The sequence below is a fragment of the Struthio camelus genome, chromosome 5 (genome assembly GCF_040807025.1).
Source record: "Struthio camelus isolate bStrCam1 chromosome 5, bStrCam1.hap1, whole genome shotgun sequence".
Classification (NCBI taxonomy): domain Eukaryota; kingdom Metazoa; phylum Chordata; class Aves; order Struthioniformes; family Struthionidae; genus Struthio; species Struthio camelus.
Genome location: NC_090946.1, coordinates 54,348,255 through 54,364,988, shown reverse-complemented (window position 1 = coordinate 54,364,988; position 16,734 = coordinate 54,348,255). Strand labels below are relative to the sequence as shown.

General features: G+C 37.3%; 1 protein-coding gene across 4 annotated transcripts in view; it reads right to left on the bottom strand.

The window, feature by feature from the left end:
• NPAS3 (neuronal PAS domain protein 3) overlaps positions 1–16,734 on the bottom strand; it is a 632,661-nt gene that overhangs the window by 426,897 nt on the left and 189,030 nt on the right. For all 4 annotated transcript variants that reach the window (XM_068946425.1, XM_068946424.1, XM_068946426.1 and 1 more), the window contains one exon: positions 13,855–14,099. In XM_068946425.1, coding sequence (XP_068802526.1) covers positions 13,855–14,099 — 245 coding nt within the window. The remainder of the gene's footprint in view (positions 1–13,854; positions 14,100–16,734) is intronic.

The window sequence follows — 16,734 nt, the reverse complement described above, 5'->3', positions numbered from 1 at the left end:
TTCTGCTTCATCAAGAGGATGAGAAACAGCTGGCACACACAGCAATTCAAATTTGAAAGGGGATACATAAATGTAGAGTTGCTCTGATAGTTGCAGAAATGTCATGTGTACTTTTAAAAAAAAAAAAAAACCCAAAACAGCTCTTGATTTTTCCTAAACCTCTACACAGTTGTGGTTTTCTATAAAATCTGAAGTGAAGTAGCAGTGAAAACAGTATTTGCTTGCTGTATGTAATGGCTGGGAGTTGCATGCATGTGTAAAAAGGTGAACAAAAATATTTCGTTTCCTCTCTTCCTTTTACAATTATGAATACATATTTAATGTCTTCCCAGATTATGAAATCAGACACACAATTTTGTACTTGCATGTGGCACCACCCCATGCAAAGCAAAGCAAAAACAATTTTTATATGATACGAACGGAACGTAAAGTGACAACACACACACGCTTGTGCAGATGCACTCAGCTAACTCTATGAGTAAAAATTACAGGGACTGACATGCTGGAGCGCTAAAATTAAGGTAAGCATTTTCTAACAGCTCCAATTATGAAGAGGAATGTGGCACAACTGGAGTTAAGCAGTTTATTAAACATTTGCCTTTCCTTCCTTAGGAACTGAAGTCACAGTATGACTAATTTCAAAGGATTTAAAAATAAAATTATTCATCTTAGCTGAAAAGCTAGCAAAAAACAAAAAAGATATTTCTTAAAGGAGCTCAATATTTTAAGGCAACACCTAAGTTCCCAACAGTGTGGAGATTCCTATTTTGCTCATAATCTGAGGTAGATGTAGAGGCTTACACGTTCTCTAAAATGTAAGCTCTATATGAAGGGTGTTCTTTAATTACAGAGAGCTAATGAAAACAGTTTTTACTGATCTCCCTAATGTCCTGGGAAAGTCTTTACTATGGATTCATTGTATTCTACTTTATATCCCTGATTGAAATGGGAGACCACAAGAGCATAGGGATTTGGTGGAAACTCGATTTCCTTCCTCTGGCTTCAAAGAGAACAGTCGCAGAAATTAAGCTGAGCTGGTATTGTGGTCAGAGTTTGGTCAGGCTGTGGTTACACTTACATATTATATAGATATAAAATCACTGCACTGTGGTTTTCAAAAATTGTTAGGTCTACCTTGAATACCTAAATCTTGCTCTGTTGACCACAGGTATCTAATATACCTATTACATGAAAATAAGCATTATTATTAAATCCACGTATTTCAAACTTCATTTCCAGGGCTCTAATATTTACTTCAAATATTTAGGCAGCCACACTGGAAAATACTAATAAATATATAATCGCAAACATATGAGATGGGAAACCCAGATTTACTCTTTTCATTAAAAAAAAAAAAAACGGTGATGCGTTTTTTCTTTCATTTCAGACAAAATATTTTCTTTGAGTCATAACTTTTGACCTGTAATATTTAGTGATGTAACTCTTAGCAAACCAAGTATTATAAAAGTTCATTCATTTACACTGCTTTATTCCCCCTACACACTAATAAAGACATTGGTCCCTCTCTGTTTTTTTTAAGGTCTCTGCTACACTCATTATTAGCTGGTTAATCTATTTCTTCCCCTCTTTAGACAGCTGTATTTATTATTTTCTCAACAGTCTCAACAAGGTCCAAAAGAAGCAGTCATACAACTGGAAATACACCGTAGAAGTGCAGACGACCCAAGAACTCAGTAAACCACATTAACAAAAGAAACAAAGCTATCAATAACTGTTGAATTTAGCAGGACTTTAAGCGTGTTCTTACATTCTTTGCTCAGCTGAAGGGACTAAGGTGTGATAGCTATAGTGAAACTCTTAAGCACAATCATAAGATCCAATTCCTCAACTACTATTCGTTTCTGAAACAGAGCACTGCAACACTAAGCTTTACTGAGCCTCTGCCCAAAACACTCTTCATAGCAAAGAGACTTTTCCTCTGTTCAGAGGAAAGAGACTTTTTCTCTGTTCAGAGAAGGACAAATGAAGAGACAAACAAAAGTTTTATCAGATTTTGCAATCTATGGATAGCAACAGCCTTTTTTCATTTTACATACCCAAAAGTACAGGAGTGATTATTTTTTGTCTGTTTCTGATTACTAAAAGCAAAAAGCAGAACAGGCATTTTTGGCACATCAGATTTATTGCACATCTGTAATTGGCTAACCTCATCATGTGCCTTATTTGAAAAAGTTATGTAGACGGCACATACAATTTAAGATACTCATGCTCCTAAAAAAGACCACCTGGAGCTAACCCATGCAATGGAAATATGAATGCAAAAATCATATGGAAGCACTTTATTAAAGGGTTTTGGAAAAGTGGGCTGTTATGGCGCTAACTTTTATGTAGAAATTTCTACTAGATCAACAACGAATTCTCTTTGACAATCCCTATCATTATATAACCACAAGACAATAACTTATTTTTAATTTGAATATTCTCCCTGACTTATTTTCCCATCATTGCCAAGGCTGGAGCTAGCGCAACCGTCAGTACAACTCTTTTCCTGACACATTAACCTCACCGAGGTTGAAGCCAATACTCTTGTCAATACAGACTCAGACACGACTTCTTTACTGTCAATGTTCTCAGTCATGAATTGCAGTTACAATGCCCTCCATCTTTTAGTTGGAATGAGGAAAGTATGTTCTTAACTCAGAAGTGAATTTTAAATGAGACAATGTGGTTTATTGTGCATATGAAAACATGCACATCGAAGGAAGAAAGGCAGAAGTGAAAAGTTAAAAAAAAAAACACCTAAGTACAGTTATAGTTTACCTTTATTGTTTTCTTTTAAATATTAATATTCTTCACCAGTTTGTTTTCATCATCAAGACTGCATTGAGAATTCAAGAACTGTACTTGCAAACATAGAGAGAAAAATGCAGGAATACGAAAAGAGGGAGTCAACACTGGAAGCTGAGTACAAGTGGAAAGTTTTATGTGTATTTGATATTCCAGCTAAAGACTGGGGAAAGAAAGGTGAAGAAAAATAAACTGTATTAAAAGAATATCATGAAAATGCAAAAATAACCAAGCCAGTGTAATAGCACAAGAAGAGAAAAAGGACGATGTACTGCAGTTCAATAGAGATGAGGTGGGTAGTGAGAAAAAAAAACATGAAACAGTCATCAGTCCTATTTCCTTGCTCTCACAAATACTTAGTGTTTAGTTGTTTTCCTATTTAATTGTTAAGTTGTAAGGTGGAGTTCTCGCAATAAACAACTCTCCCAAGAACTGACATTTGATTGACAACGTTTTAGAAAGAGGATTAATTTGTTTCCAGTAGAAAATGTTTTGTGTCTCCACATAAGGGAAAGAGAGAACTTTTTAAGATACAAATAAAGCATCACGAGAAACTAAATCTTTCCATCATTTCTGCTAGGAGCACCTGAAGGATGAGGGACAGATAACGGAATCTAACATCTTTTATTTTTGGTCAGACCAAGAGCTAATCACCAATCACTGCTTCTGGCCAATTGCTAGGGCCAGATGCAGCCTGACACAGGCAGGTTTTCCTGGGAGTGGATGGCTGGAGATTGCCCCTTGCTAAATTTAGGCTGCTGGATAGAGACAACAATTTTATGATCCCATCTCTGCTTCCTCCTCTTTGCATTCCTAAGAAGAGCAGGAAGACAGCAATTCATCCCATAAAATTCTTTTAATTTCTTTCCCCTATCCTCATGCTTAGTCTAATGATATCATTAAGTCCCTTAATTAGTAACAGGGGAAAAAAAAGACACCTATTAGCCTAATTCTCAGTTACATTGAAGACATTTTGGCCTTCAGAAAGGACTGTTAGACAATCTAGTCTGACACATGCATCACAAACCACTACATTTCATTGGTATATTAAACCCATTGTCTTATATTGAACTAAAGACTATACATATTCCACAAAGCCATGCAGTCTTGATCTGAAGATGTCAAAACATGCAGAACTCTCCATTAGAATCATCATACTGGATCAGACCAGAATTTCATCATGATTTATATTTTTATCTTTAAATTTGTACCCAGAATCAGATACATAGCAAAACAATATAAGAAACAGGACAAATACAGAGATCCTTTTCCTGGTACGGCCTCTCACCTTCTGGCAACCAGCAGTATAGTGACTTCCAGAGCCAAAGTCTGCATCTCAACCACTGTGTTTAATAAGTGTTAATAAAACTGGTTTTGAATCTATGGTTCTTTTGCCTTCCCCAAGGAATAGCCGTTAGTCCTGACATACAGAATGGCTTAGATTCTTATTTGGTCTCAGCTTGTAAAGATACTTTATTTCATGCGCTTATCTGTGCAAAAGAACAGCTGAAGTTCAAATGCTTTTCTCTTTGTTACTGTTCTGCATCACATGAAAACCAAAACCTTCCAAAGTCTTCTAACAAAATTAAATGCAAAGCAATAGTCAATAGCCTAGTGAAGATCAAAACAAGTAACCCCTTTTTCTTAGTTAATATAATTTTCTGATTCATTATACGGAAATAAATTTAGTTTTAAGAGGTCTGAGTTACTAAGCTGCACAGAACATCCTCTGTGATGCAACCATCATTTTAATTTGCAAATTTTAAATCAGCACTGATGACACATTTACTCTCAGTTCCTTGATAATCATGCCCAGAGCGGCTTCCGCAGAACCTAACAGAAACTCCTTTGTTAATAGTACCTTCTCATGGAGATCTGCTTTCCAACATCCATTAGTTACGTATTTAATGTGTTCAGGATGCGTTCTGAAAATATAACTTTATTCTAGTATTTTACAATCAGAGTCTTGTGCAGTACTAAGTCAAATTCCTTACAAAAATTTCTGTATGCTATGCCTATCTTTATTAATTGAATCTCCAGTCTCAAAGAAGTCAGATTTTACCAGAACTACTTTCCACTAATACATGCTAATTGAAAAAATAATTTTAATCTTACCATTACCTCTCCATTAGAAGAATTTTTCTAATATTTTGCTTAGAATTGATTTCAGATTAGCTGATCTACATTCATCCAAGTCATCCCACTGATACCTCCTGAACTCATATCATTCCATTTGTTCCTTTCCCAACTTTTCTCTTTATAAACTTGTCAACTATCTAGGATTTCTATGATATCAAACAATTGATTTAAAATTAACTTAGTGGGCCAAAGATCATCTCAGGGTTTTTAGAATCCTTTGATGCAAGTTATGCAGGTGAGCTGATTTACTAAAGTTTAGCACTACTAGATGCCGCCCGGCCATTTTTTCATTTACTGAACCATCTGCTAGAATATCATCCTATTGTCCTATTTCTTTTCAAATACAGATAGAATAATTCTCTGTCATAAGCAAATATGATTCTTCAAGATGAGCTATCCACAAAAATTCCAAATAATAACATACACCTGAGGTAGGCCTTATTTTGCACAGCAAATATGTGTTGGCGTTGTGCCTGGTTTGCGGAGATTGACGTATAAAGAATGGAACGTCCTCCACTGCCACTCAGGTTTTTGCAGAATAAACACATTTTACATGTTGAAATCCACATCAGAAAAAAGGTCAGACCATGAAAGTTGTATAAGCATACCTCAAAAAATAAGAAACATCATGTATCTATGCTAAAGAACTGCCAAGCCTAAGGAGATCCAGATACTACTTCTAATTCTTTACTTGACATGCTGGGCATGTGGGACCCCTCGTTCCCCGCACCCCCTACCCTCCCCACCTCTCTACCCCATTACAGTGCCTTATGCTATTCATCTCTTAATAAAAAGAAGTTCACTTTATGTAGCTCTCCATTTAGATGCGTGTGCCTGTCTCGTATTTCTAAAAGTACTGCTTTCTCTGCTCTTACTGGCAACAGAAAGTCTATATTTCTTTTGTATTTCAACTATCTGTCATGGCAGGGGTCCTTGATTTATTGTCCTTAATAAAGGGAAGGAAACTGGATGGGATAATCCTTGCTTACTGTCTTGGGAACTCAGAAATCCAATGCTCTCCAATTCCAAAACTTATGAAAATGAAAGTAGCTTTCTGAAACGTTGGACTAGGGGCACAGAAAAGGAATATGTATACTGTAAAAACAAAAAAGAGATTTTTTTTTTCTCCTCACAGTCTCAAACAGCTGTTGTTGACGTGGTATTGGGGGCTGAGGATAAGGCTTCTCTTTGATGAACTTGTAAAATTCTGTAGACTATGATTTTGTTCTTATATTCTGTATGTTGAGGAGTATAACGCAGTGCAAAGCACACAGGAAGATACAAAGACAGGTATCAGTTGTCTCATCTTGCCTCTCTTAAAGCCACTCAGTGTGAGGTAAATGTACTGACAATGATTCTCTTATCCAAAAACAAGGAGGAAAAAAAAAGAACTTTCTTCAAATATGAAACTTCAGATGGAAGGAAAGAAAGAAAAAAACACTTGGAAATCAGATCTGAACTACTATAATAAAGGAGAACTTAGTTTCAGAGTTAGGATACTCTTCAGAGAGGTCAGCCCCTGTGAAAGGCTTTGAGGCTGGGACATCCAATGCCATGATACCTCAGAATTACAAACTTCGCAATACCAACAGAGCAAAGAATGGATGATGCTTAAGATCAGAGGCAATATAATCCTAGTCTAAAGAACACATAAAAGACAATTTATTCAACAGCTCTGGGATATGTGAACACCATTTCAAGCTGGACTGCAGGAGAATGATGCCAGAGAAGATGATTACAGAGTCCCTTGCTTATACCATGGCAGATAACTTATCAGAGCAGCAGCTCAGGACTGTCAACCACAGCTGGGTAATGCCAGTGGTGGATGTTACTGAGGTGCCATGGGTTTCCTGCTGTATTGGAATTAGAAATCTACACAGGTTTTTTCTGGGCACACATAGAAGTTCCTTGTTTTTCCAAGTCCTTTTAAAATATGATTCAGATATGGAAGAAAGGTCTGTTATTTCCCTAGCAAAAAAGACACAGATAGCATTATCATGTATGGGTGTGATATGATTCAAACAGTTCTTGGAGCTTCATGCTTTCAGTTCTGGCACGTGGATTCCAGAGACCGAACGCTTTCGCATGAGGAGTTTGAAGGAGAAGAAAGAAGGGATGAATAAGGTGATAAAACCCACAACAAGCTCTAAAATAATCCTGGTTTTAATCAAGAAAATATAAGGAAATAGGTAAACAAACAATGGCTGAGCCATCCTCCCAAAATCTTTCTATGGCTGATGACTGTGATCGCATATGCTCAATGAACAATCTCATTAATGATAACCTCAGCTATAAAGACCTGTAGTACGGATTCTACACAGGCAAGCACTTAGGAAAACACGTATTAAGCTCCTCTGCCTTTCCTGCATCAGTAGAAATTTTACTCGCTTAGAATGGGCCTATACTATTGCCATCTTTTCTAATAATACACACAAAATTATAATAATAATACACACACAAAAAGATTTTCTTTCATTTTTCTAACCCTGCTAGAATTTTCCTTAACACATTTGGTTTCCTTTGTCAACCTTCTGCATCTTCTAAATTCTAGCTTAATTGCTATGTATTTCCCTTTTATCCTCAGTGTTTTATATATACACACACACACACACATATATATATATTTAAATTGTTGCACTCACTTTTGTTCTAAAAAAGCATGTAATTTTGTCATTATTAGCTGGCTAGGAAGCCATCATTTCATAAACTCTTCTTTAAGAGTTCTAGTTAACTGCTATAGTAATTTTTCTTCCCAGTCAATTTCACATGCAAGTTTCCCCATTAGGCAATTAGTCCTTCCAAAGCACTGAGCATATTGGTTGGCATCCTCCTCCATTTGCCGTGATTGAAAGCAATCAAGTCATGATCACTTGTCACTAGGCAACCACCAACATAGAGTCCAGTATTCAGTTCATCTTGTCTATCACAATGAGATTCAAACAGAGCTACCTCATTTTGGGTTCCATATCTTTCATACTAAAAAATGATCAACAATTTTTTCAAAGAACATCAATGTTTTTCCACTGAGTATCTGAAACTTCCAGTATGTTTCCTACATTCAGAAGGTCACCTAACAACAGTCTTTCTTTGCCTATGTAATAGGTAGCTGATTAAGCAACTTACCACTCCCAGTATGGCCAGGTTAACAGGTTTAGAGTGTACAAATATTACATTTATAATCAGTGTTAGATAATCTCTTTTACACTGCCACAGAACTGTAAAGTGGTGTTAACATAAACAGGAATCCGAGTCTCATACAAATAATAAAAACACCTGCAAGCTCGGAGAAATGAATTACAAGGGCTATCAAGAATTCTCCAGCACAAGAGCAGAAGCTCAACATGAAGCTGGCAGGCAAGATTCAGAGATCCTTTCCATAACAATTCTGCAGATTCATCTGCATTATGTTGTTTTCATCTGAATCATCTTTTCATGTCTAACAGCGAAAAATAAGGTCTCAGGCCACAAACATTGAGGAAAAAAGTAATTCTCATTTCTTTACCCCAGTGGATGATTTTCCCGAGGGAGAATTAACTGGTGGTTCAGAAGGGAAGGCTGCTGATAGAGGAAGGCTTAAGGGGCTTGGCAGGGGAAGGTTTCTACTGTCTTGCATCTCCTGCTCAGAAGACAACACTCAGTTTAAAATACAAAAGGGTGACAATAGATAATGTTATTTAAAGGTCTTCCAGAATGAGATGATTCAGAAGGGAACCATTTATTTATCTCTTTCAAATGTAAACTTATCTAACATAAAAATTGTTAGAAAAATGTATTTGAATTAATGCAAGCAGCCTCTGTTTGACATTTCTATTTATTATTCATATTTGTTTTCTTTCACAAGGAATTGAAAGCACTGGACTTACCTCCTCAACCCCAAGTTCCACAGAATAAGACACCAAAATCACTTTTGCATTTCATTTGTATTGAGAACTTTTTTTTCTTTTGAAAAGCAGGCTAGTTTGAGGGAAACAGGTACTTTAAAACATAATTTTTCTTTTTTGTGATTATCAAAGGATTTGTTTTCCTCACCCAAGCAGAATGAAGCAACATTGAACGTTTTATTGCAAGCAACGTGTCAGAATCGCTTAGTTACATCTGATAAGAACAGTTCTGATAAAAAAACTTTCAGTCCACAACAAACACTTTTGACAACATCTGATTTCTTTTCATACTAATATGTATTAACACCAGAACACAGATCTATAAAATTACCTAATTTTGGAATGGGTAGTGCTAAAAGGAGAGATGGCTAAACTAAAAGTGAAATTCTTCACAAGTGAAATTCTTATCTGTCACAAGGAGAGTCAAACAGAACTACCTCATTTGGGGTTCCTTATCTTTCAAACTAAAAATATATTAATAATTTTTACAAAGAACATCAATGTTTTTTCTTTTTTGTGATTATCAATGTCATCATTGATAATCAGTAGTAGTAGTCAGTCAGTAATATTTCACAATTATTTAATTGAAGTCCTTTTCACCCTTCAGTCAAAATATCTCATTCATCTCATCTTCTCTTACGGTAGAAGATGAGCTACATTACTTTAATAAAGTAACTTCAAATGTGAACATTTAGCTTTAAAAAAATAAGGCTAGATGAGCTACATTATATTAAGTAACCTCAAATGTGACTATTTGCCTTAAAAAATAAAGCTCACAATAGACTCACATAATTGAGATTGTGGATAATCCTTTAATTAGTTTTTCTGTTTTAAAGGAAAGATGTCAAAAGTCATCGTACATATCCCAGTTCCCTTACGTCACTTCATTCAACAGGAAACGGTACTCACGATCTTACAAAAACACTTGCATCTCCACAGACAAAAAAACAGCAGCTTTTTTTAAACTAAAAACTAATACAAATCTAGTGAATATTTTGATGCCATCGCGGCAAATTTCCAGGAGAAGTGTTTACAGGATTAGGCACAGACTGCCAGGGTTTTTGCAGTTTGCGAATTCCAGGAGCAATTATTGTTTCAGAAATGGCAACAGCCAGGAACTCTATTCAAGTCAACGAGCTGGAGAGCTGCTTTTTATAGAGACTGTGTCCCTCAGTTAGTACTAGCATCCCAAAGACTGCCCAAGCAGGAAGTACGCAACTTGAATTAACACCAGCCAAACACATTCTGCACGCCACATAACGCCGCAGTGCCTCATACTCCTTTTCTCTCTTCGCTTTTAAAAACACGGCCCAATGAAAACACGCAGCACAGTGGAGAACAACATAAAAAGATGCATGAGCTTTGATGCCCTTGTTGCACAAGTTTTGATATTCAGAGAAAATATAAAAAATTTTTGAGTCAATTATTTGCACGCAACGATATTCCAAAATATTTGATATTGTAAAAGGACTTCAGGGCCAGTTATGGGTCAGGCAGTCAAAACGCAAAAGGAGACTTCAAGTGACATATCAAGCAAGGCACTACTTACTGTTATATACCGTAACAAACATACTTCTATTCCCAAATCACAACTTTCAGAAAACTCATTTTTGATTGCAAAAAGTCGATTAGCAGTTCATTTACTTTTCTCCTCAGTACATATCCATTAAATACTGTGAGACAAACAAAGACTTCAGGGTGTGGGGGGAGCAGGTTGGAATAGTACTGCTGTTCATAATATAGTGTACACACTATGCAAAAATTAACAATTCTATTCCTATTCAGTCTATATAATTTTTTGATTATTTCCTGCCATATGATAACCATGTCTTGGTCTTTAAGAACAGTAATCTTAAAACTCATCTGCTGCACGTTGTATGTATATTTGTTTACAAGGCCTAATACTTCATAAATAAAGCCTCAGACAACGTTCCAAAAAATTGACTGAAGTCTGCTATGTTGGAAGATGGAAAATTTATCCGGTTTTAGCAAATGTCAAATCATTGGCTATTGCTTTTAAGATTAATAAAAGATATAATGGCTTCTAGATAGCCTCTAAATAAAGATTACTATGAATGGAGAAATGATTTACCAATAGTCACCACAATGAGATTTCTTTAAAGGTTACAATCATCAGTTATTTAGCTGAAACACTGTTGAGAATGCCTGGTCATTTCTTGAATAATGCATAATGCTCATTGTAGATTTGATCTGTATTATAACAATACAGATATTTCTAAAATAATGGAGAAAACTATCTGTTACTTTCCAATTGCTCAAGATATCATTTCCATGAAGTAATTGACTCTGAAAATATTATATGGAGTCACCTGAGTGTTCATTTTCAAGCACAACTTGCAGTGATTGGTACACAACAGGCATAAGAAAACAAACTCATCAGCCTTTATAGACTTTTAAGAAAAGCCGTGATAAATACCGGGCAGAGTAAAGGGCCTTCCTGAAATACTGAATTAAAATGATTAAATTGCTGTACAGTACTAGGCGACACAATTTAAAACTAAGCTTTGAAATTTAATTATTAACAAGTAGACCATCACATTTGGAAAAATAAATGAATAAAGCAGTTGCCTACACAGCATATGTTCCTCTCTTATAATTTTCCAAATGTCTTTAAGTCTATTCAGGAGATTGCTTGGGGACACAAAAAGTATAATGCCTAGAGTTTTATTGTAGGATTATCAACCATACTTCATATGAAGCGGCAAGCTATTTATGTGAGCATGTTTATCCATATGAACTTCTTCAAGGGCAGCAACAAACAACCTCAATAAATGAAAATGAATTTTTTTTGATATAATTTCATGAATGTTTGATCAGAATGTTTTAACAGCTTTCTATATAAGGAGAACTACTGAAATAATAAAACGCACCTGTATTTTACAGTTCAACCTGCTGACAGTGAATTCTTACACAATGAAACACCATTTTTTGGTAGTGGCTAAGAATTGTTTCAACACACTGACACATACAAAATACAACCCTGGTTAGTAGAAAGAACTTCCACGCAAACACAAAAGGAAAAAAAACACTAAACTTCCTGTGCTTCCACATACCTCTCATGCCTAGAGGTATGGGATGGCTAGAAAAGGAACTAACCATAGCACCAACCGGGTGGAGGAGCAGGATTATTGCCTCAGATAGGATGGAAAGCCAGCATTAAGTGTTTACGTAGGTTTTTCAAAGGAATAAAGAAGTTAATCTAGACTACACTATTTTTGCTCAAATATGCTCTTGTCTAAGAATAAGGCCTAGTTCTCCCTAAAATTCTTTCCTTCATCAGAATGGATGAAGCACAAAAAATAAAGCACCAGTATTCAAGCATATATTTCTTTTTCCACAAGAGAATAATAAAAAACACAGATCCCAAATACTCTATAAGCTTACATAAAGACCTGCAGAAACCAGACTTTCTGTAACATGGGACAGCTTATGGAAGCACCTTAGGGTTGTTGGGAAGGATTAGCAATTTTAACAGACCGATCATAGTTCCTACAGCACAGAGTCCATTTTACATCCCTCTTGAAACACTGTTTGTTTAATTGCCTGACAATAAACTCTCACACTGAAAAAATGGGGAACATTTGCATATTATATCACAAGTCTGATGAACCATGTTATACTCGTGCTCTCGATGATGTAATTACCTTTTTTTCCTCCATGAAAATTATATATGATGTGGCAGGTAATATAAATGAAATATATGAAGTGACGCAAATATGCCCAGCTACTAAATCATCAGTCTGAAAGTCCTTTGCTTTTGCCCACCATATCTGTCTTCTCCTTCCAGGGAAAATTGTAACTTTTCTTTACTAATAGTATTTCCTCTGAAGGGAAGAGCAAGTAAAAGCTGGTTGCACAGCTAGTATCAGTAAGCCTGCGTGGGCAGTTTTTGCGGGTTGATAAGTAAGATCCTAACCCCCCGCACCTGCCTTTAGAGGTGGCCATTTCTGCTGCCTCACACTATGTACCGTCTATTGAGTTTAGTGCAGACCAACCCTTTAAGTTCCCTAATAGGTGGAAAATAAATGAAGTTCTCAAATCTCATATGCTTCTCTCCAAAATATTTCTCCTCCAAAATGTGAGATCAGTATCTGAAATAAAACAGGGCAATTTTCTGTGCTATCAAAACCAGGCCAACCACACTTTCACAGTTTTTGGTAACTGTGTTTTGTTAATGCAGTTTGTACACTAAACTGAAATACTTTTCAGACAGCAAGATTACACTCATCTGTGTAAGAAGGAGTATGAGTAAAAAATAACACAAAAAATGTCCGGCTTATTAGAAGCATCAGTTAGGATCAAATCAATACACACATACCCTCTAAAATCAAGTTTCTGATTTCTCTATTACCAGACTTCAATAGCATCTCATGTCTAAAAAAACACTTGTTTTGTTGCCCAACTGCTTGTTTAAACATGAAAAGGAGGTGTTCAATATTGAAATCAGTCTATTTAGGCTAAAATGTCGATAGATACCCAGAGGCTCAGAAACTAGAATAATTCACGTACGCATTATAAGATGATACACAAAATCCTGGTCTCTGATCTGATAACTAGAAAACTTGAATGTGATGTTCTTGAACTTAATAAACACATGATTCTGCCTTTAATGTTTAGCCACAGAATTCAGAGAACTGATGTAATGTTTGAGTCCTCAAATCAAGAAATGATGCCGTGATCCAGTCAGACTCATCCTTTTATAAAATATTAAAATAAACAAAGCAACACAATCATTGCTAAATAACTTTAAACAATTTAAGCTACGTTTCCCAGGAGGCTATCATGGTTATATTGAAGTTTATTGTTAAATAAAATATGAATAAAATAAGAGGTTTCTTTCACCTTCGCATGGTGTCTTTCTCATGCAGACCTCAGATTTCCACATTTGTATCCCTTTAAAGGATTTGATATGCAGGGAAAGAAGAAAGGATGATGGTAAAAATTTCAATTTAGAGGTTACTAAAGGCTGCCATATTCGATACTACACAACATGTTTGCTCCATACCTTTTACTGATGTGTTAGGTGGAGGCCCTTCCATTCTCAAGTTCCACGGAGGATCGCCTTGATTAGCAAAGTCCCTCATTTTCAGATAACTAATTGTAAGTCGGATGATGGATGCCTTGTCAAGCTGGCTGGTAATGGCTGCAGGCAGAGGCAACAACTTTGCCAACTCATAGAATTCAAAATTCTCCTTTCCCCGACGAGAGCGAGCAGCATCTCGGGACTTTTCCTTCCTCAAAGCTTGTAAACTGAAAAAAAAATAAAACAAAGCAGGGCATTCATCAACATTTGTGTTCTGTCACATTTAACCAGTCTGCTTTTTCAATGCTGGTCTTCTATACAAATTATCACATTTTTAAAATACTATTGTGTATAGATATACAAGCTTCAGGATGTATTTTATGGTCACAGTCTTTGAATATTTAAAACTAATAATAGCATTTGTCTCTCAGCAGTAGCCAGCATGCTAAGTAACTGCTCCTAACTCATTTCACCTGTTTTCCTTTCAGCCTGCCTGTTCTTCCTCTGCTGCCAGTGACATGGATTCACAAGAAAGTTGCATTCACGTGGGGTTTACCTGCATGGATGCTATTGCTTCTCCTAACCCATTGTAAACCATCGTCATCTAAATTTGCGCCAAATTCTGACTCTAGGGAGGAGGAGATGAAAGCAGATGACTGAAGTATGTGCTGTCTGTGCCAGAGGTTGCTGTGCAGGCAGCCAAGATGACCAAGCAGGTTATAAAGCAGCTTCTGAGCTGCAGGAGTTTAGTCTGGCATAACAACATAAACCTCCATGGATTTCATGAAGCTGTTCTTAATCAGCTGTCCTTGCTGTGGGAACAGCAGCCTTTGCCAGAGGGGTGAGCAAGCAGTTAACAGAGTTATGTCCATCAGGTTTCTGATTTTAATTCACTACCATATACATGTCAGTCTCTCACACAACTTTCTGGTCAGAAGGGACTTTCTGTTCTACACTGAGCAGGCAGGAGTAAAAAGAGACATTCGCTTGCTCCTATTGCATCAGTGTTTCGCTGGCCACCACCTGTATGAAAGGGAAGAGGCCTAAAGGTAATGCAGATCTTTTTCTCAGGCTATTTTTTTAATTGGTCTGTAACTGCTGAATCCATATTTTGATGATATTGGGTAACTGCTGGGGTCTTTTCTTGATCTTTTCCTGAAACTCAAAGTTTCAGTTTGTTTCAAGGTATGATAATACAGCTTTGCAAGGGGGAAAAGGGTTAACTTTTTTTGTTATGTGGTTTGGGAAGGATAAAGAAATGTGCAGCACATTTCCCAGAAGGTTAGAAGTCCATGTGCAGATGATACAAAAGGAATAGGAATTGCCTCATTTTTGTTTCATGAGAGTTTTTAAACATGTTTTATGATAAGGACGTGATCTGCTTGGCCATACTTCTGTCTTGGCAGATAGAGATTGGTGTCAATGTTGACGTTGCTGTCTGCCAACCAATGTGTTAAAGTGAGCAGAAACAGTTCTTGTCCACTGCAGAGACTGTACCAGAGACTGTCTCCTTTGCTTCATTTGATTACTTTTTTATTTGATGAAGTTATGACCACAATGCCATTAACTAATTACTGGTGGAATTCAACCAGTATTTAGAATAGTGCATGCTTCTCTCTAGCTTCTATAACCCTCCCTGAAACCTCAGCTTTAATTCACAGCAAAACCTTAATGCCCAGATCTACAAGAGCCCTTTGGGATATGAAGTAGGTAGGCAGAATTTACGCATGTAAATGTAATATCATGCTACTGAGATCTCTATTTACCTGTCATCCTAATTTGGAGATACTTTCAACTCCAACTAAACTTTCACTTTAGTATTCTTACCGACCTGCACTTTTGCGGCTGTGCATGCCCACGATATACCTGAAAGGGAAGATCAGCTGGGCCCCTAAAGCCCAAATGAAATCTCCCCATCACACTCCCCTGAGAATGCTTAACAAATTATCTTCCGTACACAATTCTATACTAAAAGCAATTATACTTAAAAAGACAGTTGAGCAAAGAGATAGGATGGTGAGAGGTAAAGATAACAGGGGGAAAAGGTGCCTTTTTACCCACAAGCAAACACAGAAAGTCCTACTGAATCCTATTCTCTGGGAGTGGTGGTCAAGGGTCTGGGAGCCCAGGTTGTTTTCTCCTCAATCTTGCCTGTGAGGGGAAGGGACAGGAGGAGGAGTAGACGAGTTTTCCAAGTTAACAACTGGCTGCGCCGCTGGTGTTGGCAACAGGGCTTTGGTTTCTATGACCATGGGACCCTGTTTGAAGAGCAACAGCTGATGGGGAGCGATGGGATCCACCTCACCAAGCGGGGCACACACGTCTTTGCCAACAGATTGGCCAGCCTGGTAAGGAGGGCTTTAAACTAGGCAAGATGGGGGAAGGGGAGTGGTATAGTGGCAGGGCAGGGGAGTCAGTAAAACACCGCTCAAGTCAGGATGCCTCCAGCGGGTGCATACAGCCAGGGGAGACAGCATGGAACATGGCTATGGAGGATCCTCTTGCACCTCTCCTGGGAAGCCTGCGTGCTTGACTGGCTCTCTGAAATGCCTGTATACCAATGCACACAGCATGGGGAATAAACAGGAAGAGTTAGAGATCTGTGTGCGGTCACAGGGCCATGATCTCATTGCAGTGACAGAGACATGGTGGGATAGTTCACATGACTGGGATGCTGTCATGGATGGCTAGGTGCTTTTTAGGAAAGACAGGCCAGGCAGGCGAGGTGGTGGAGTTGCTCTTTATGTGAGGGAGTGACTAGAATGTGTGGAGCTCTGCCTCGGGGTGGATGAAGAGCAAGTTGAGAGCCTATGAGTAAGGATTAAAGGGCAGGGTAACCTGGGTGACACTGTTGTGGGGGTT